At 33.5% G+C, this 23,156-nt stretch overlaps 1 protein-coding gene across 1 annotated transcript; it reads right to left on the minus strand.

Annotated features, from left to right (window-relative positions):
• Positions 1 to 658: 658 nt before the first annotated feature.
• On the minus strand, positions 659 to 1,274 carry LOC131658846 (small ubiquitin-related modifier 1-like). Its single transcript, XM_058928096.1, has 3 exons — positions 1,156 to 1,274; positions 879 to 1,028; positions 659 to 802 (listed from the first exon to the last, which is right to left on the minus strand). The coding sequence occupies exons 1-3, from the start codon at positions 1,210 to 1,212 to the stop codon at positions 659 to 661; spliced, it is 351 nt and encodes a 116-aa protein (XP_058784079.1). The 5' UTR covers positions 1,213 to 1,274.
• Positions 1,275 to 23,156: the final 21,882 nt, after the last annotated feature.

The following is a 23,156-nucleotide window of genomic DNA, read 5'->3' on the forward strand; positions in this document are numbered from 1 at the left end:
CAGTGAAACAATACTACTATTAAGAAGATACACATAGACAAACATTGTTTCCCTTCTCAAAACCATACTAAGTAACGGAAATTTCTCTCCTTCCAAAAACCTACTTACAAATTCTAATATAGATATGTATAATCAATATTATACATAAATAGCAGCCAAACGGGTACCAAGCAGCGCCACGACCCCTTTTTAGATGGCAAAACCAATTGTCTTAAAAACTTCATTCATTGTCCTAGGTGACACAACATTATGAGCTTTTGCACTCTCTGTAAAAGATCTACTGCTTTTGGTGCTCGTAAACCAAAAGTGTCAAAGACAAATGGAATGAAAGGGGAGGCTCAATCATCAGTCCAAAGTCCATCTACCAAGGCGTTGAAGGTACTGTGAAACCCTGCTACGGACTGCTGCTTACAGTTAAATATCATCGAATGGCCTCCCACATTCCAACGTCGGGAAATAAGGGACCCACAAAACCATAACTCACATTTTACTCTTCATTCTCTTACTGGACTTGTGAGTTTGAGTGCTAATCCTGCAGGTCCATCTCTACGCCGCCACATTGGGGAACCTACTCCCACCGCAACAAGACTCTAACTCTACCATTTCACCAAACATTTCTAATTCCATAACAACTTTAGAGGAAAAACAATAAAATTCTTTATATAATTAACATGAACCAATAATATGACCGAAACCCTAAAAACTTAAGGAAAGATGAAACCTGATCTTTAATCTTAAGGTCGACGGCTGGGGGGCCTATACATTGCACGAGATGTATTATATCCCCATCCTCCATGTGCAGCTGCAGCAAAATACATTTCCATTTCCAAGAGCATTTCAAGTATTGGAATTTGAAACAAATATTGGCAAACACAAACCTTATTAGGAGTCTCCTCTCCGTATAGCCGCTCCCCTTCATAGCTGAATATAAATGATACAGGATCCGTAGCGTGAAGATCACTTAAATGATTCATGAGCTTTATCAGTTGAGTGGTTCTGCTCATTCTGTACAAAAATGTATCCCCAATCTACAGCATCCAAACACCGCGGAAAAAAATCAGGAAACTCGTGTTTTCGAATTCATGATATGGAAAAAACAACAGTGGAGAAAGGGGCAAAGGTATAAATTGAGTGAAGAGCAGAATTCCAACGAACCATGGTTTGGAGTGTGAATTCGACGTGGTTGTTTTGCGAGGTTGGGTCCGTTTCCATCAAGAACAATTGCCGACTTCATTTTGAAATTCTCCAATGAATTCAGGAAACGCTGTTGCTTGCGAGACTGTGAAGGGTCTTTCCTCGTAAAAAATACTTGTATGAAAACATGACAATTATTTTAAGAGTAAAGATTTATTTTGTTCCCTCACAAATATTATACGAGTTAAATTAGTCCCTCACAAAAAAATTGACCCAACTTAATCCTTACAAAATTTAATCGGATCATATTAGTCCTTCTGCTAGTATATTTCTCAAATTGATTTTTTCCTACTTCTAAACCGGTTATTTTCATACTTTTAAACCGTGACTGAACTGACAGGTTGGATTTTTTTAATTTTTTATTTTTTAAATACTAAATGAATTTTATTTTTAATTTCATTTTTAAACAGTTATCAATGAATAATATAAAAAAGCCAAAATTATTTCTTATAAAGTAATTTTTAAATAAATAATTTTCATGATTTCTACTAATATTAACAAATTTTATACATAAATTTTTATCTATGAGGTCTCAAATCCAAGTCCCTTCGAGTTAAATGATTTTCACTTTACAATTAAACAAATCAATTTCTATCGTTCATAAAACGACTATCATTTACAACTAGAAAAATCAATTTCTATTGTTAGTAAAGTGACTATTATTTACAACAAGACAAATCAATTTCTATTGTTAGTAAAGTGACTATCATTTACAACTAGATAAATCAATTTCTATTGTTAATAAAATGATTATCATTTACAACTAGACAAATCAATTTCTACGGTTAGTAAAGTGACTATCAATAACAACTAGACAAATCAATTTCTATTGTTAGTAAAGTGACTATCATTTACAATTAGACAAATCAATTTCTATTTTATTAAATTGACTGTCATTTAATCTGAAGAGACTTAGGTTCGAGATCATATTGATACAAATTTTGTATTTTTTATTTTAAATTTAGAATTGTTTAAGATTAACCACATGGGCCTGAGTTTAACTCCTTATAAGAAACAATTTTGGCTTTTTATATTATTAATTTATAATTGTTTAAAAATGAAATTAAAAATAAAAATTTTAAAAATGAAAATAAAATAAAATTCAACGTGGCAATCCATTCACGGTTTAAAACTAGGGAAAAACCGGTTTAAAAAAATATTAACAGAAGGACTTATATGATCCGGTTAAATTTTATAAAGGATTAAATTGAGTCTATTTTATTGTGAAGGACTAATTTGACTCGTATAATATTTGTGAGGGACCAAAATGGGTCTTCACTCTTATTTTAAAAACAATTCATCACAATTTTTTATTAATTAAAAAATAAAAATAAATTTTTGTATGTCTTACTCAATCACAATTAGATATGTTAGGCTGGTTAGACCTGCTTCAGTCTAGGGCCAAAACAGTAGAAAATTTCTCTTTTTGCGTGATGGAGATATAAACTTTAAAACACTCTTTGGAAATCTATTTTCGAACGCATCTCATAATTAAAGTGTTTTTGAAGAAACATTTCTAAAACTAATGTTTTTTGTTTGTACTTGAATAATGTCTTTTGTGCGGTGTGATTTAACTCTTTTGTATAACTATAAGGTGTGATAAGGGTGATATGAACTTTCAATTGCTTATTCACATCCCATATCACCTATTATATACATGTGTTAGAACAAGATTTGTTCTGATCAATTATCTTAGTTTTGATGATAACAATAATATGAATTTTGCTTAAGATTATATGGTACTCTAATCCAATGCAATTTCCTTTTCAGGAAATATATAAAAGAGTACGCATAATTCAGCGCTCAGAAGCTTTGTCTCAAAGGGTTCAGCATGCAACATCAGAACATGGTCTGGCAAGACATCAGAAGATGGTCGAAGCAGAATCAGAACATGGGTCTATGGAAGCATCAGAAGAACAAGAGAACAGAAGCACTGAAGTTCTGATGGTATCACGCTCAGAAGCACTTCAAGGTCAGAAGATCAGAAGATGCTTTGCACCAAGCTGTTTGACTCTGATGATATTCAAACGTTGTATTCACAAACATCAGATCAGAAGAAAGTACAAGTGGCAAGCTACGCTGACTGACAAAAGGAACGTTAAAAGCTACTAAAGGCTACGTCAGTAGACACAGCGTGAACAAGGCTCGAGGTAGTTGACAAAAGCGTATAACATTAAATGCGATGCTGTACGGAACACGCAAAGCATTAAATGCACTCAACGGTCATCTTCTCCAACGCCTATAAATATGAAGTTCTGATGAGAAGCAAGGTTAACGATCCTGAACAAAACAACGCCTATTAACTTGCTGAAACTCTGTTCTATTCAAAGCTCAGAATCTTCATCTTCATCAAAGCTCACTACATTGCTGTTGTAATATATTAGTGAGATTAAGCTTAAACGTTAAGAGAAATATCACAGTTTGTGATTATAGCTTTTAAGAAGCAATTGTAATACTCTTAGAATTGATTACATTAAGTTGTAAAGAACTAGAGTGATCGTGTGGATCAGAATACTCTAGGAAGTCTTAGAGGTTATCTAAGCAGGTTGTAACTAGAGTGATCGTGTGGATCAGTATACTCTAGAAAAGTCTTAGAGGGTATCTAAGCAGTTGTTCCTGGAGTGATCAGTGTGTGATCAGAAGACTCTGGAAGACTTAGTTGCTGACTAAGTGGAGAACCATTGTAATCCGTGCGATTAGTGGATTAAATCCTCAGTTGAGGTAAATCATCTCTGCGGGGGTGGACTGGAGTAGTTTAGTTAACAACGAACCAGGATAAAAATAACTGTGCAATTTATTTTTATCTGTCAAGTTTTTAAAGCTACACTTATTCAAACCCCCCCTTTCTAAGTGTTTTTCTATCCTTCAATTGGTATCAGAGCGCCGGTTCTAAGGTGCAAGCACTTAACCGTGTTTAGAAAAGATTCAGGAAGAGAAAAACGCTTCAGTAAAAGATGGTTGATGAAAGTGAAAAGTCTACACCTGCATCTACATCTGGCTCTGCTGAGCAATACAACGGTAACAATGGTTATACTAGACCGCCGGTATTTGATGGTGAAAACTTTGAATACTGGAAAGATAAACTGGAAAGTTACTTTCTTGGTCTAGATGGTGATCTATGGGATCTTCTGATGGATGGTTACAAACATCCAGTAAATGCCAGTGGCGTAAAGCTGACAAGGCAAGAAATGAATGATGATCAGAAAAAGCTTTTCAGGAATCATCATAAATGCAGAACTGTTTTGCTGAATGCTATCTCTCATGCTGAGTATGAGAAGATATCTAACAGGGAAACGGCCTATGACATATATGAGTCCTTGAAAATGACTCATGAAGGAAATGCTCAAGTCAAGGAGACTAAAGCTCTCGCCTTAATCCAGAAGTATGAAGCCTTCAAGATGGAGGATGATGAAGACATTGAAAAGATGTTTTCAAGATTTCAAACTCTTACTGCTGGATTGAGAGTTCTTGACAAGGGATACACCAAGGCTGATCACGTAAAGAAGATCATCAGAAGCTTACCCAGAAGATGGGGTCCTATGGTGACTGCATTCAAGATTGCAAAGAATCTGAATGAAGTTTCTCTGGAAGAGCTTATCAGTGCCTTGAGAAGTCATGAAATAGAGCTGGACGCAAATGAGCCTCAAAAGAAAGGTAAGTCTATTGCATTAAAATCCAATATCAAGAAATGCACTAACGCTTTTCAGGCTAGAGAAGAAGATCCTGAAGAATCAGAATCTGAAGAAGAAGATGAACTGTCCTTGATCTCCAGAAGGCTAAATCAACTCTGGAAGACCAAGCAAAGGAAGTTCAGAGGCTTCAGAAGTTCAAAGAAATTTGAACGTGGAGAATCTTCTGATGACAGAAGATTTGACAAGAAGAAGGTCATGTGCTATGAATGCAATGAGCCTGGACACTTCAAGAATGAATGTCCAAAACTTCAGAAGGAAAATCCCAAGAAGAAGTTTCATAAGAAGAAAGGTCTTATGGCAACCTGGGATGAGTCAGAAGATGATTCAGACTCTGAAGATGAGCAGGCTAACTGTGCGCTGATGGCGACAGAAGATGACGAATCAGAATCTACATCAGAATCAGATTCTGAAGAGGTATTTTCTGAACTTACTAGAGATGAGTTAGTTTCCGGTCTAACTGAACTTCTGGAACTCAAGTCTCAGATCAGTCTCAAATACAAAAAGCTGAAAAAGCTATTTGAATTTGAAACAAAGAAGCTTGAGTTGGAGAATTCTGAATTAAAAGAAAAACTTTTAAAATTATCCAATAATGTTGGATCTACTTCTGATTCAGAAAAATCCACTCCTAGTCTAAATCATATTCTGAAAGAATATGATTTAAGTTTCAGGAAGTTCTTATCTAGAAGTATTGGCAGAAGTCAGCTAGCTTCTATGATATATGCTGTGTCTGGAAACAAAAGAGTCGGCATTGGTTTTGAGGGTGAAACCCCATACAAACTTGAACCTGTTGATGAAATGAAATTCACATACAAGCCATTGTATGATCAGTTCAAGTATGGCCACTCCCATGATATTAGGCACACTTCACATGCTCAAAGTTTTCACATAACACACACTAAAAAGCATGTGACACAACCTAGGAAATATCATGAAACTCACATTAAAAATTATCATGCTGTTTCTCCTATTGCTTACAATGTTAAATCCAAGTTCAATCAGAACTTGAGAAAATCTAACAAGAAAGGACCCAAGAAGATGTGGGTACCAAAGAAAAAGACTATTCCTATTGCAGATTCTCTTGGCGACAAAGAAGATAAAAGTCAACATGTCATGTCATCTGAACTCAAGTTGGTCTCAACACTTGAAGGGAAGAAGGACTGTCTTCCAAGTTCTGGTACTTAAATCTGTTGAAGAAACTATGTTCGTAGGAGATCAGAAAAGAAAGCTTATTAGTCTTGGAACCATCTGTTTTGTTTGTTTCTATAGCAATGATGTTTCGTTCTTATTTATTCTGAATGCTCTAAATGCCACAGAATATACAATATTGAAACACTGATTGTGGACGAATCAATAAATATCTGGTTTGATGATAAACTTGTTTCTAATGAAACAAAGCAGCTTAAGAATTTCTGCAGATACAGTTTTGTCTTATCAGAAGCTGCAGAATAAAAAAAGTGAACCTCCAGAAGCTGTGTATATCAGAAGTAATGGATCAGAAGATCATTCAGATTTATATCAGCACACTTCAGAAGGAGTGTTTCCAGAAGAGAAAGTTGATCAGATCAGAAGCAGTGATCTGAATCTGAAGGTGTAAAGTCTATTCTGAAATTCACACCTGTCATCCATTATCTAATGATGAACACGTGTCTCTACGGTCAGTACGAAGCGTTCAGTTGAAAAGACGCCGACCTAGGTAACTGTTTTAAATCATTTCTTTTACCACGATCTCTCTCCTCACGTCACTCGTCATTTAATGAAAATGATTTCTTTTGATTCTGAAACTATTCAATTTGTTTATTTATTCTTTTTCATTTTCTAGTTTATATTTGTCTCCTTATATTCTTTTCAAATCATATCTTACATCTTTTTCGCTCCCTTGTCTCTCTTTCTTCTTGCATTCTCTCGTTTGAAAAGTTCTTAGCCGTTTTCTAAAAAAACCCTAATCGAAAACCCAGTTCGCTTTTCTTGTTCGTTTTTGTTCATTCTGCATCCATGGCTGCCTTCTCATCCCAAAATGCTGAGTCATCTGTTCCTCATCATCTCCAAGAAGAAACTTTGCAACTTACTCCTGTTGTTGCATGCTCCATTCCTAAAGATGAATTGGAAGTTCTGTGTGAACTCATGGTTGACTTTGACAACATTGAAGAAAACCAATTTCACCTTAAAGAAGACATCATCTTTCAAGGATGGACCTCGTTGTTTGCTGAGTTCGTTGGTCCAGTTTATCCGGATCTTGTCAAGGAGTTCTGGGCACATGCTGTGGTTGCTCCAAAATCTATACTTTCTTTCGTCCATGGAAAGTTTGTTGTTATTACTGAAAACATCCTAAGAATGATGTTTGACCTGAAAAACCCTGAAGGGGTTTTTGAGTTTGATCAAAGGGCGGATTTGGGAGATGTTCTATCCACTCTCTATCCAAATGTCAAGAAAACAAAACACGTCAAGGATTTGAGAGATGTCTACAGAATCTGGACAAAGATCCTTCTTGGGTGTTTCTACCATAGGAAAGCAACACATGCCTCGGATTTCATCAGTAATGATCAAAGGTATATTCTTTATTGCATTGCCACTCAGAAGAAGGTTGATGCGATTTATATTATCTTCAACCATATGTGGAAAGCAGTAAAGGATTCCAGAAACGCTTTCAGAAAAGAAAATGGTGGAACAATCATTCCTTTTGGTAGAATTATTACAAACCTTCTGGTGCATTCCAAGATTGTTGAAAGTCTGGAGTCTGAAGGTATTATCAAAAACCTTGCTGTCACCTCTGGAGCCTGTCTGAATGCTTTTTCTTTAAAGAAGATGAAAATAATTGACACTATCCTCAAAGTTCCTCAACCTCTAGCTGGAACAAGAATCAGAAGAAAACCAGTACTAGCTGACTTTGAAACCTTCTTCAATAGTGAGGTACCTGAAGTCAGAACTAAGTATCTGAAGTCACAAAAAGAGGATAAGAGTCTTAAAGATCAAGACAAAGGTGCTCCTATTAAAGTGAATCGTAAGAAGGAAGAAAGGACCAAAAGAAAGTTTGATCATCCTGCTGCTACCACCAAGAAAGAAGTGGTCCCAGAAGAAGTCATTGCAAAGGTTGTTAAGGCTGTCTCTGCTGATTTTGAGAAGAAAAAGAAGGAAGCTGAGAAAAAGAAGAAGAAGTCAAATAACAATGCTGAGATTGTTGAAGTTGTTGAGAAGAAGAAAATCAGAAAAAGAAAGATGATTCTTCAAGAATCTGATGAAGAAAATATCTCTCAAGAGGCTGAGAATCAACCAGAAGTTCTGGCATATGTCAGAAGGAAAGAAATCGCTAGCGGCAAAGCAAAGATTATTGAAGAGCCGAAGAGTAAGAAGCAGAAGAAGACTGAGGATGTGGCCAAAGCTTTTCTGAGAGGTTCCAAAGGTATATGCATTTCTGAACCTGATTCTGTTCCTGCTGTTTGTTCAGAAGCTGCACCAATAGAGGTTGTCCCTACACCTGAACCAGAAAAAGCCACATCAGAATCACCTGTCTTTGTCCATGTTCTTACACCTCCATCTTCTCCTATAACCATTCCTTCCTCTCCACCTACCATAAATCCTGTTCTGGATATACCACCCCTTCAAACTCTCTTTCCATCTCAACCTTCTCTCAATGCCACCCTTGAACATACTCCCTCCACCTCTCAAAACAATCTTTGTGATTCTCCTCTTCCAACCTCTGCATCACATGAGCAGCTGCTCCGTGATTGCAACTACACTCCCAAGCCTCGTCCTGAAGCTGAAGTGGTAGTGTTAGATTCTGATACTGAAGCAGAATCTTCTTATAGGTTGGATAGAGAATCTCATCCGTACTTCACTTCCAACCCTGCCTTTTCAAAAACCCAAATAAAATTCCGCCCTGTATATCCTATTGGTGTAGTTTTTGAAAACATAAAGAGGAATCTCAGAAGTACCTTTGATACTCTCAGAATTGCTGAAAGTTCTGGATTGAATGATGTTGCTATGCGGAACTTCTGGAGGATTTTTCGCAGAGAATCAGATGCTCTGTTTTTAGAACTTCAGGAAGCCTGTGTAGCTGCTGCCCCACGGCCTCGTGGAATTCTGAGGAATTATGAAGACTTCTGGTTTGCTAGTCTCAAAGGTAGACATCTGTTGGAAGAGAAGCCCTTCTTGGATGAGATGGAACAATTAAGACTGGCTGCTGAAATGGAAGCAAATCCATGCAGGGATATTGTTATCTTTATTCCTGATTATCATGTTCTGCTCGGAGACTTCAAGACTCTCTTTGACTATCTAAGGGAAAACCCTTCTGAGAAAGATCCAAGCTTGGTCATTCCAGAAGTTGTTGACCCACCAGAAGTTGAAGGCCCTTCTGCTCCCAGGAATCTAGCTGCCATTCTTCAGGCACTTGAGAATGGAGACTCGGAAATTCCTGCTGCAGAATATGGAGATGCTTCTATGCAAGAAGCAGATGCTGAAGATCATGTTGCTGAATCAGATCCTGTTGAGGACATCCCTGCAAATGATCTATCCATGGAAGCTATAGATCAAGTTGCTATTCCTGTGGTTGAAAGCGTTGAAGCTTCTTCTGATGAACCTTCTCGTCTTGCAAGGACTCTAGAAGAAATTCAGAAGAGACAGGATGAGCAAAGCCCACTCAATGATAAGTATAACGCTTTCATGGTGAGGCAAGAAGGACACAACAATGAGGTTAAAGAGATGCTGGCCAAGATCTTGTCAAGGCTAGGGTCATCTTAGATTGAGTCTGTGTTGTTTCTTTCTTTTCGTTGCATCTGTCTTTGTGCATCTGATCTTTCTTATCTTCATGTCCTTCTGTACCTGCTGTTTGAACTTCAATGAAATCATCTTCTTCCTCCGTGTGTTTCGTTTTGTTTGTCTCTGAATCTTTTTTGCTTTTTGATGATATGACAAAAAGGGGGAGAAGATAAATGATAAATGATTTGATTAATCTATCAGTTGCTGGGTAAAGCTCCCACACATTTACTAACAAGAACTGCAAGTTCTATATGGTTTAAGTGTTTTGCAGGTATAAAGAAGTGAAGAGAATCTTCAATGCAAACACAAGAAGCAAAACCATAAGAAGTGTTATTCTGTAAAAAGAATAAGCTCATGGAAACTGAAGCAAGCTGAGTGCTGTCAAGCTTCAGAGATCAGAAGCAAGAAAGAAGAATGAATCAGAAGCACTGATAATAGAATTTGATCCATATTTGTCTATTTGCTCTGACAAAATTCTATTTGCTCTGATACATTATTTCAGCCTATATGGCTCTAATACATATCATGTGTTCGAATATACATTTTATGTTCTGACTCGTTCATGCTGACTTTTGTCGTTTAGTTTTTGTTCTGTAACATTTCAGGATGTAGAGATGCTCTGATGATGCTCTGGTACATTCAACAATGTTCTGATACAAATCTAGCATGAAGTGATGTTGGTAGAAATTCAAAGCTCTGAAGCTATCCGAGGGAAGCAGAAATCAGAAGCTGTGAATGTTCTAAAGATCCAGAAAACTCAAGTTCTGAAGCTGTCCTAAATGGAAGCAGAAATCAGAAGCTGTGAATGTTCAGAAGATCAAAGAAATTCAAGTTCTGAAGCTGTCCTAGATGGAAGCAGAAGTCAGAAGCTGTGAATGTTCAGAAGATCAAAGAACTTCAAGTTCTGAAGCTGTCCTAGATGGAAGCAGGAATCAGAAGCTGTGAGTGTTCTAGGGATCTAAAAGAAATTCTAGTTCTGAAGCTGTCCAATGGAAGCAGAAGTCAGAAGCTATGAATTCTCTAAAGACAGAAGCTTATATGATCGTCTCTACCGAAATAATCAGGGAAGTCTTTTATTAAAGTTCTTCGAGTATTTATTTCAGGGGGAGATTATTTATCTCAGGGGGAGATTGTTAATCTCAGGGGGAGACATATTCATATGCTTATGCTATAGCTGTGTAATTTGTCTTTTGCCGTCTGTTCTTTCTGATCGCAAATTCATATCATTTATATATGTTTTTGTCATCATCAAAAAGGGGGAGATTGTTAGAACAAGATTTGTTCTGATCAATTATCTTAGTTTTGATGATAACAATAATATGAATTTTGCTTAAGATTATATGGTACTCTAATCCAATGCAATTTCCTTTTCAGGAAATATATAAAAGAGTACGCATAATTCAGCGCTCAAAAGCTTTGTCTCAAAGGGTTCAGCATGCAACATCAGAACATGGTCTGGCAAGACATCAGAAGATGGTCGAAGCAGAATCAGAACATGGGTCTATGGAAGCATCAGAAGAACAAGAGAACAGAAGCACTGAAGTTCTGATGGTATCACGCTCAGAAGCACTTCAAGGTCAGAAGATCAGAAGATGCTTTGCACCAAGCTGTTTGACTCTGATGATATTCAAACGTTGTATTCACAAACATCAGATCAGAAGAAAGTACAAGTGGCAAGCTACGCTGACTGACAAAAGGAACGTTAAAAGCTACTAAAGGCTACGTCAGTAGACACAGCGTGAACAAGGCTCGAGGTAGTTGACAAAAGCGTATAACATTAAATGCGATGCTGTACGGAACACGCAAAGCATTAAATGCACTCAACGGTCATCTTCTCCAACGCCTATAAATATGAAGTTCTGATGAGAAGCAAGGTTAACGATCCTGAACAAAACAACGCCTATTAACTTGCTGAAACTCTGTTCTATTCAAAGCTCAGAATCTTCATCTTCATCAAAGCTCACTACATTGCTGTTGTAATATATTAGTGAGATTAAGCTTAAACGTTAAGAGAAATATCACAGTTTGTGATTATAGCTTTTAAGAAGCAATTGTAATACTCTTAGAATTGATTACATTAAGTTGTAAAGAACTAGAGTGATCGTGTGGATCAGAATACTCTAGGAAGTCTTAGAGGTTATCTAAGCAGGTTGTAACTAGAGTGATCGTGTGGATCAGTATACTCTAGAAAAGTCTTAGAGGGTATCTAAGCAGTTGTTCCTGGAGTGATCAGTGTGTGATCAGAAGACTCTGGAAGACTTAGTTGCTGACTAAGTGGAGAACCATTGTAATCCGTGCGATTAGTGGATTAAATCCTCAGTTGAGGTAAATCATCTCTGCGGGGGTGGACTGGAGTAGTTTAGTTAACAACGAACCAGGATAAAAATAACTGTGCAATTTATTTTTATCTGTCAAGTTTTTAAAGCTACACTTATTCAAACCCCCCCCCTTCTAAGTGTTTTTCTATCCTTCAACATGTACTATTAAGATGTTTGCGCATTCTTATGATTATGCCGATTAGTTGGTATTATAAAATGTTAAATTATTCGTTATATAAAGCACTTGAATTGAAGCATAAACTTTATGTATTAAAGTACTTCAGCACATGAACAATTGAGCATCCCTAGTCACTTACTGCTTGGAACAACTTATCACAGGGCAGTCTTTAGTGTTGAACATGTGACTTCTCATATAAGAGGATGGGGAATTGTGGATTTCAGAAAAATTGTAGTTTGAAAAAAATTATGATTATTTTTGGAGTTTATAAACTTTTTCAACATTTTAGAAATTTGTAGCGGAAATATGCTGAAAGTAAAAGTTAAGGAAAAAAAGACACCAGAAATTTATACATCTTCATTCAAGAAGTCTTAGTCTTGTCCCCAAGATTTAATTTTTACAGTATCCAATAATACTTAAGATCTTTAAGTAGCTTAAATTCTTGAACCCCTATATACAAGGAAAAATGGAGTTTGAGGCTAACTTCCAACCAAACAACGAACAACGGGGAGAAGTGATTAGTTTTCCTTCCAAACACCGACTTGAAGAGTGTAGCATTTAGTCCCTCTTATGAATTGCAACTTGAAGTCGTTAGCCCCCAAGCTAAATCGAGATTTTCTATGGATATAACTTAAACCAAGGTGAGCTTTTGACCAGGCTAAAATCCGAAATTGAACTGAGGTTTTGACCAAGTTCACCACGAACCAAGTTGAGAATTTTAACCAGGCTTATCTCAAACCAAAGAGGACTTTTAAGTTGGTCCTAGCTCATGAACCGAATTGAGATTTTTAATCGGGTTGATCTCAAATAAAATTAACCAGACTGAGCTTACAAACTGGACTAATGACTTAGAACTTAAATCCCCAAAACCAGAGATTTTAAAGGATTTAGCTTTGAACCCTAACAAACACTCCCTTATGGAGAAATTATTCAAGCAAAAGAAAAATACTCTTTGGTGAATATACAACAATTCTTTTTTCCAGAATAGAAAAATTCATCATTAAAAAGAATGACGTTCTCAAAGCGCTACAACTAAAATGATGTGAGGGAAAGTTAAAAATATTTTAGAGAAAGTTAAAAACAAACAGTCCCTGAAGGATAGCAAAATAATAATTTATTATATAGTTCCAGAAGAACTTATCAAACATCTTTAAAGGATAGCAAAATAATAGTTTATTATATAGTTCCTGAAGAACTTATGAAACATCTTGAAGGATAGCCAAATAATAATTTATTAAATAGTTCTTGAAGAACTTATCAAACATTACGGAAAGATAGTCAAATAATAATAAGAACTTATCAAACATCCATGAAAAATAACCAAATAATAGTCTCTTATTCAAGAACTTATAAAGCATCCTAGAAGGATAGCAAAATAATTATTAGTTATGATTCTTGAAGAACTTATTAAAAAAATACTTAAAACAATCCCCAAAGGATTGCAAAATAATTGTTTGCTATGATTCTTGACGAACTTATAAAGAACTTAAAAAAATATCCCTGAACGATTGCACAATAATTTTTTTTCATGAATATAAAAAACGTGTATGTTATAGTTCTTGAAGAATTATAAATATTTGTATTATTGTAAAGAATTTTTTTAGTTAGAAACTCCCTAAAATTGTTACATTATCAATTATTACCTAGATGGATACATTTATTTTTGTGATTTTTAAAATACAATTATATTGAAATAAATTAAAACTTTAAAATTATTTTTGATATTTTGATTTAAAAATAAATTAAAATACTATTATCTGTTTTGATTTTAAAATTATTTTTGATATTTTGAATAAAAAATCAATATATTCTATTATAGCAGAAAGTTTTGTGTGTATAAAATATATTAATATCTACTTTCAATTTGAGTATAATATAATCTATTGTGAGGGTGTGCATATAATATTTATATTGTGATAATATAATTTGATATGTAGATTTATATATACAAATAATAAGATTTAAGATATTTTATTTTATTGTTAAATACTACTTAATTAATTTATTGAAAATAAATTAGATAATTTTTAGAGATCTATATATGATATGATTGAGATAAATTAGTGAAATAGAAATTTTTATTTTTGTATATATTTTTTGGATATTTGATAGAATCATAAAATATTTGTGAGATATCACAAATTATTATATATGGTATTAATTTATGGATTAATTATTATATTAGAATAATATCATGATTAATGAAATTGATCTTATGAGAATAAATATCTATATTCAATTTATGTGCGATGAATGGGTATTGTAAAATATTTTTAGGATGATAAAATCAATACCTTCTATGTCATTTAGAGATGGGTGATTTCTTTGTTTATATAAATCGAAAAATTTATCACTCGCAAGTCATTTAGAGATTGGAAAGGGAAGTGTCAAAAATATAATTTATGAAAATTTATTTTTAATTATTAAAATAAATATTTATGGATGTTTTTAATTTTCTTTTCTAATAATAATAAAGTGTGTTATCTATTTGTTTGTTTACATGATTTATTGTTTAAATAACTTGTATGTTTAAAGTGCACTCATAACTCATTATTATTATTTTTTTAAAATGTATGTCGGCACTTGCGCCACTAATAAAGATATTATATTTATTTATTTTTATTATATAATAGCTTATAGTAATTAAGTAATAATAATTAAGTAATAAGATCTTATTATCTTGTCTCATTCCTCTGTTGATTATCACGCTTAATTAGTAATAATATGGTTTCTATATTTATTTAAAATTTATTTGATTTTTTTATAAAATAAAATTAAATTGCATTTAGTTCTTTGACTAAATGTGTGTGATCGGAATAATATTGTTATGAAATAAATTTAGATTTAAATTTTATAACAATTAAATCAAATAAAATACGTGTATGGTTTATGAAGATTTATTTATTGAAGAACAACATGGTTGATTCAAATCAATTAGAATATTTAAAATACATATATTATTATTATTGTAAACCAAAAGTTTACAAATTACACTTAAATGTGTCGTTGGCATAACCAGTTGGTCGTCTCAAATGTATTAAGATCCGAGAATTAGTTTTGAAGAACCAGAAGTTTCTTCAATCCAATAAAATTTGTGTGTTTTCAAAGGAAAAATTGAGAAATTGAGTTTCTATGACATTAATTGTTGCATCGACTAAAAGATCATGCATATGGGTACTCACAATCAGAAGTTTGTGAAATTATTTTCTCAATTAACTAAACTAAGATCTTGTTTTCTGGATTTTTTTAAAGATTCTTGTATAAGTATCACATATATTATTAAAATTAGTATTGAATATCATGTAATATATGTTCATAAAAAGAAAATGGACCCGAAGATCCATTTTTTAGACGTCTAAAGTTAATTATATGGTAGATACTTATGAGATCATCAATTCTAAATTATATATTTGAAATGGTATTAAAATATTTATTCGCATCAAGTCAACAAGATAATATATCTTATTTCTCCCTAATTTATTCTAATACGTCTCATCTAAGTGAACCTTTGGATGTGTTGTGTATATTGCAATTGCTCCAATATAATACATTAAAATGAGTCATGAAAGAATATTGGAAAAATATAGTTAATATGAATCTCAATTTTGAGGATATAATTTAAGCAAATAATCAAATACTTGATTGCAGCCCAGTAGGCTGATAACACTTGATAAATTAATTTTCCTAATATTAGGGGGGATAATCAGTTGAAATCATGAACAAGAAATTCAAATGAATTGAAACCATGCATGAAGCATGGTAGGAAAGTCGGTTCTAATATTAATAATCCTCTACCAAGAAAAACTAAAATTAAAGATGACCCAGGTGAGGATATAGAAAATCTAAAAGAATCTTCAGACATAATAAACATTTCATCTCCAGAAGAGATTGATCAGGTACCTAAAACTCGTGAAAATAAAGAGATCTCGATAAATTATGTACAAAATGGAATACAATGGAACCGACACGAAGTCGACATTGATAATATTTTTTCGTACAATATAGCGCTAAATGTGATAAATGACAAAGAGGATCATGAACCAACGTCTATTACAATTTGTAGACAAAGTGAGAATTGGCCAAAATGGAAAGATGCAATTGAAGCAGAATTAAACTCACTTTACAAAAGACAAGTTTTTGGACCTGTAGTCTGAACACCTCGAGGTGTGAATCCAGTTGGATACATATGGGTTTTCGTGCGATAATGAAAATAATGAAATTATGAGAAACAAAGCCCAACTAGTAGCTCAAAGATTTTTGCAAATATCTGGAATTAATTTTGATGAGATATATCCACATGTAGTGGATTCAATTAATTTTTAATATTTAATTAGCCTTATAGAACATGAATGACTTAATTTGAACATGATGGATGTTGTCACATCTTATTTATACGGCTCATAGTGACATTTACATGAAACTCCCTGAAGGGTTCAATATACCAAATGCACATAATTCTGAATCTTGAGAAAACTACTCCATAAAATTAAACAAATCTCTTTATGGGCTAAAACAATATGGACACATGTGGTATAACCGTCTTAGTGAATATTTGGTTAGAGAGGGATATACAAATAACTCTATTTGTCCTTGTATTTTTATAAAAGATCTGGAAAAGAATTTTCAATATAGTTGTCTATGTTGATGACATAAATATTATTGGAACTCTTGAAGAGCTTCCAAAAGCTATAAATTTCCTAGAGAAACAGTTTGAGATGAAGGACCTAGGAAAGACAAAATGATGTCTATGCTTACAAGTTAGGCACTTGGACAATGAAATATTTGTACACCAGGAAGGTTATATAGAAAATGTGTTCAAATGCTTCTATATGGACAAATCTAAACTGTTGTCTACTTTAAATGGTTGTTAGATCATTAGATATAGAGAAAGATCCTTTCAGGCCTCGAGAAAAGGATGAAGAATTGTTTGGTCCTAAAGTACCATATCTCAGTGTGATTGGAGCACTGATGTACCTTGCTAATTATACATGCCTTGATATATCATTTGCGGTCAATCAATTAGCAAGATATAGTTCTTCACCCACACGAAGACATTGGAACAAAATCAAACATATAATTCATTATCTCAGAGGTACAATAGATATTGGTATATTTTATACCAAAATATCCAAACTCTAATTAATAGGTTATGCAGATGCAAGTTAATTGTTAGATCCTCACAATGATAGATCACAAACAAGTTATTTGTTTACATGTGGTAGTACAACTATTACATGGAGATCGGTGAAACAAACAATAGCAACAACTTCATCTAATCATGCAGAACTTTTATTACTACGTGAGACAAGTCGAGAATGCGTTTGGTTGAGATTCTTAATCCAACACATACAAAATACTTGTGGTTTGTGTTCTGGAAAAACAAATTCAAAGACTATATATGAAGATAATATTGTATGCATCCCTCAATTGAGAGATGGTTACATTAAGGGAGACCGAACAAAACACATCTCTCTAAAGGTTTTTTTTCACTCATGATCTTCAGAAGAATGGTGATATAAATATCCAACAAATTCGTTCATGTGATAATCTTGCTGGTATTTTTACAATGTCACTCCCAAGTAGAACTTTTAATCAACTAATGCAAAAGATTGATCTTCATCGTCGAAGATATAATCGTTAAGCTGGGGGGGGGGAATAAATTTATTTTAAAAGGATACTGTACTTTTTTTCCTTCACTAGATTTTTTTCCCATTGGGTTTTTTTAGTAAAGGTTTTAACGAGGCATATCCAAAACAAATATCCAAGGGAGAGTATTATGAATAATTGGATGATTGTCTCTCAACAGCTTTATTCCTTAGTAATAATAATGTATATTTATTACATTTTCTATATGTTGTCCTATAAATAGGACCAATCTCATTGTAGAAAGATACACCGATAAAATAATACATAATTGTTCTTGTCTTTCTCTCTTCTCTTTTATCTTCTTTCTCCTTATTTTATAACAAACAAAAATTTGGTGACGAATACGTAACAAAATAATTTACAAATAAAAATAAATTTTATTAATATGTTAATTATTTTAAACATAAAATCATCCAATAAATTTTTAGTGCTAATTAATTATTATTATTCAATTTTAATTTGTTTTTATAAAATTTGTTTTAACAAAACATAAGAAACAGCAAAAAAAAAAAATATTTTTTATATTATCATTAGTACACACAAAATATTAGTCCAATAATTCTAATAAAAAATTTAGTTACATTAACGAAAATGTAGAAAATATTATTTAATAATTATGTATTTATCAATTTTATTTATTCTTTATGTTCATTTTATATATATATATATATATATATATATATATATATATATATATATATATATATATATATATATATATATATATATATATATATATATATATATATATATCTTACGTTGTCAATAATAGATTTATATTAGTAAAAAATTAGGTTAAAAATGCAAAGTTACAAGTTTGAATGGCTAAATTATATAATTAATATAACCAAAATGTAATGCGTTATAATCTATCATTTTCTGTGTTATTATGATAATAGAAGAACAAAAAGAAAACTTACCTATTTCTAATAAATAAATTAGATCTATGGTTGAAAGAGCTCTGGCGATTTTTGGCGAAGCGATTTTTGGCGTATGCGTATCTGATACGAAGCACCGATTCTGTTAGGTCTCTAGATCTTCGACTATTGAGGATATTTAAACTCCTAGTCTTCAGAATAGGGATCGATTTAGTATAAGAAGCTTTAGAGATTTAGGGTTTGCAACAACATCGTTTTTAGGGTTTGTGATGGGTCGAGGCTTGCCAAAGAAGAAGGCGGTGCAGACTCAACCAGCGAGAGTAAGGATTCTTTTGCATGCAATAAATTCAAGTGAGAGGGAGAGAAATACTCCTACCACACAAGGAATCAAAGTCATGGAGATGCCAATCCTTGAACTCATTGTGGAGGAAAGAAGCGAAGTGGAAGTGGTAACTGAAGAGGAAGTGAAGCAATTGAAGCAGCCACAATTGTGGGTTGATGTAATCAAAGGAAATAGGTTTCCCTCAAATGGAATAGGATTAGAATACACTGCACCAAACTTGGACCCCACCTTAAGCAGCTTCAGGTTAGTTGTGTTGCTCCTTTAGAAACTAGAGTTAAATTCAATAATGCATACCATGTTAGGATAAGATGGGTAGACATTGGAATTACTTAGATAAATATAGGGACCATGAGAATGATAGGATATGTCTCATGTGGAACTCTACTTGTTGGGACCTGAAACTGATCCACTCCACTGACCAAGTCATACATTGTGAGGTTTATAACCAAAGAGGGGAATTTGTCCACTATATTTCTGCTATATATGCTCACAACCAGATCACTAAAAGAAAGGAACTGTGGGATGATATTTAAGAACTAAGTAGGAACCTCAAAGGACCTTGGACCATTATTGGAGATTTTAATAATGTTATTAAAATCACTGATAGATTAGGTGGAAATGAAGTTCAGAGTAAGGAATACATTGACCTTGAAAATATGATGATTGCAGTTGGGCTTACAAAACATGTTACAAGAGGGAATACATATACTTGGTCTAATAAACACACTATAGGTGTGATTTATTCAAGAATAGATAGAGCTATTTGCAACACTGAATGGTTCCCATAGTACCCTGATAGTGGTCTGGAAATTCAGAATCCTCATATTTCAGATCATTCCCCCTTGAGATCACATTGCAAAAGGATAGCACTGCTCAGAAGGTGAAACCTAGACTTAAATTCCTCAACTGCATAGGTAAAGACCCTGATTATGGTGAGATTGTTAATAAGAATTGGGACATAAATATGCAGGGTAGACCTATATATACACTTTGGAAAGGTTGATGAGACTGCAGAGCCCTTTGGGTAGACTAATTAAAAAGATGCATCAAAGGAGCCAAAACATTCAAGATAGCAGAACCAAATTGTTCTGCTCAGGAGAAACTAAAAAGAGATCCCTTCAATGAAGAGCTGATCAGAAATGTGAAAGAGATGACTGATGAAGTAATCCTCAAGACTGATACTGAAGAGAAAATACTTATGCAGAAGGTTAAGATTGACTGGATACAGTTGAGGGATGGAAATAACAAGTACTTCTATGCCAACCTCAAGGAAAAGAATAAGAAAAAAACTTTGAATAGGATGGAGGATAGTGCTGGAACTAGACTGATGGAATTCAAGGATATTGAAAGAGAGATCCTACAATTCTATGGGAACCTAGTTTGTACAAATACTTCTAATAAGATTCAGGTTGATATTAAAGCCATAAGAAGAGGACCTCAACTCAATAATGAGATTGCCAAAAGCCTCACCTTGCCTGTCACTGAAGAAGAAATATGAAAAGCTTTGCAAGGTATTGGAGACTGTAATTCCCCAGGGGCTAATGGCTATAAGGCTAGGTTCTTCAAAACAACTGGCAGGTACTTAAGAGAGATGTAATCAATGGTTTACATGGATTCCTCTGCCATAAGAGAATGTATGAAGTAGTCAATTGCTCTTTGGTAACCCTAATCCCTAAAACAAAAGAGGAAAAAACTATTAAGGATCTTAGATCTATAGCTTGCTGCACCACCCTTTATAAGATTATTTCAAAAAAATTTACAAGTAGACTTAGTAAAGTAGTGAGTGACGCTGTTAATGAGAGTTAATCTGTCTTTTTCCTTGGCAGAAACATACAAGATAACATTTTGATTGCTCATGAACTGATTAGGGGTTACAATAAGAAACATATTTCCCCTAGATGTACTATACAGATGGATGTTCAAAAAGCTTATGATACAATGGAGTGGCTAGCTTTGAAATATATAATGCATGAGATGAACTTCCCCAGGAAATTTATAGAGTGGATCATGATATGTCTCGGTACTGTTACTTACAGATATATTATCAATGGGCAGATTAGTGGGATTCTCAAAGCAAAAAGGGGGCTCAGACATGAAGATCATATCTCCCCCATCTTATTTGTTTTAATCATGGAATATCTGCATAGATGTTTGGCCAAATTTGCTGGATAATTCAAACTACAATTTCCACCCTAAATGTGCAAGATTAAGAATCACAAACATCTGCTTTGTAGATGATTTACTTTTGTTTGCTAGAGCTGATGTTGTATCCATTCAATTAATGATGCATGTATTCAATTAGTTTTCCAAGTCAACTGGATTAACGACTAATCCTAAAAAATGTAAGGTTTATTTTGGAGACACTAGCATAATGGAGAAAGCTAACATCTTGAGGATCACTGGCTTTAATGAAGGTGTTTTGCCTTTAAAATATTTGGGTGTCCCACTATCAAGCAGAAAATTAAGTATCATTTAGTGCCAACCTCTTTTGGATAAAATTGTTGCAAAAATCCACTATTGGATCTCACATCTGCACAGTGCTCCTGGTAGGTGCCAACTTGTGAAAGTGTACTTTTTCTATAAATGCATAGTGGATGCAAGTTTTTCCTTTACCAAAGAGAATCATACAATAGGTGGAAAGCATCTGCAGAATGTTCCTTTGGAGTGGAAAAAGCACAGGTACCAGAAAAGCTCCCATTGCTTGGGACAAGATTTGTGACCCAAAGAATGTTGGGGGTTTGAACACCACTTCTCTTCCAGAATGGAACCAAGCCACAATGCTAAAGCTGTTAAGTAATTTCCTGGGTAAAAATGATAAACTTTTGGTTAAATGGCTAGATGCCTATTATGTGAAGGGTGGCAACATCCAGAACTGGGACCCTCCTTTTGACTGCTCTTTGATATTAAAAAAAATCATTAAATGTAGAGAAATCAACTTACAACAACAGGATTGGGGAATAACTCTGGCAAAAGAAAAATTCAGTGTTGCAGAACACTATCAAATGTTGAGGGGTGATAAACATAAAATTGATTGGATTGTGGATTTCTTCAATAATGTGGCTAGACCTGTCGGGATGCTCTTCATGGGCAGGCTAGCAACAAGGGACAGACTGCAGAGATTTGGCCTAGATATTGACACCATTTGTGCTTTCTGCAACGAAACTGAAACCATGGAGCATTTGTTTTTTCAATGTAGGACCACGCAACTGGTGTGGAACTCTATACTCCAATGGATTGGCTATACACTGACAAGTCAAGAATGGAGCCTAGAAAAGACTTGGATCATGCAAGAAATGAGAAGGAAAGGATGAAAACGTCAACTCCTTAAAGTAGCCCTTGTTGAGACAACATACTCACTATGGAGAGTTAGAGATGAGCTTATATTCAGTAAGACACCAATGGCATAAGATATAACTACCCAGATCAAACATATTGTGGAGGTCCATAGAGATTACATAGGGCAATAAAGGATCACATCTTCCTTGAAACCCTTAGTATACAGTAGTGTGTTAGTTGATTGAGATGCTTTGTGTCTTTGAAAAACTTGATGTCTGAGTCCTTTTTGGATCGACCTGTATTACTTATTTTTGTGGAATAAAATTCTTATCTATTCTCCAAAAAAACTTCAAATATTTTTTTATTTTAATTTTTAAACTAAATAATCTTAAAATAATTGATACTGTTAATTTGACTATTTAAAAATCACTATAGTATTTATTTATGGAACAATTATATTTTTTATGGATTTACTTTAGATATTAATATCACACTAAGTCTTTTTAAAATGGAAAAAAAAAATCAAAGGACAATTATTTGTTCTCATTAGCATGTTTTGATTTTAGATAAAATATAAACATTTATTCTACATAAAAATGTAGCTAATATTTTTTGTTTTTGATTAAAAAACACAAAATAGTTATGATAGGTGAATACATAAATTTGTAAAATAAAATACAAATATATATCATTATTTTTAAATTTACAACCTAACCAAAAGAATGTCAATTAATGTTCAAAATTTAGTTTTTTAAACCCATTTTGCTATTATTTAATTATTTTTCTATTATTTAATTTATTTATCTTTTGATTAATTTAATTTCATAATATAGAATTTTAAGCCGACAAAGTGTAAAATCAAATAAAAGATATTATTTT

This window comes from Vicia villosa, linkage group LG3 (genome assembly GCF_029867415.1).
Source record: "Vicia villosa cultivar HV-30 ecotype Madison, WI linkage group LG3, Vvil1.0, whole genome shotgun sequence".
In the NCBI taxonomy this organism is placed as follows: Eukaryota; Viridiplantae; Streptophyta; class Magnoliopsida; order Fabales; family Fabaceae; genus Vicia; species Vicia villosa.

Excerpts from the sequence above, each read along its gene's own strand:
- LOC131658846 (XM_058928096.1), bottom strand. The coding sequence starts at position 1,212 with ATGGAAACGGACCCAACCTCGCAAAACAACCACGTCGAATTCACACTC. Across the intron at positions 1,029-1,155 it reads AATTCACACTCCAAACCATG|ATTGGGGATACATTTTTGTA; the intron begins GTTCGTTGGAAT and ends TGGATGCTGTAG. Across the intron at positions 803-878 it reads GAGAGGAGACTCCTAATAAG|CTGCACATGGAGGATGGGGA; the intron begins GTTTGTGTTTGC and ends ATTTTGCTGCAG.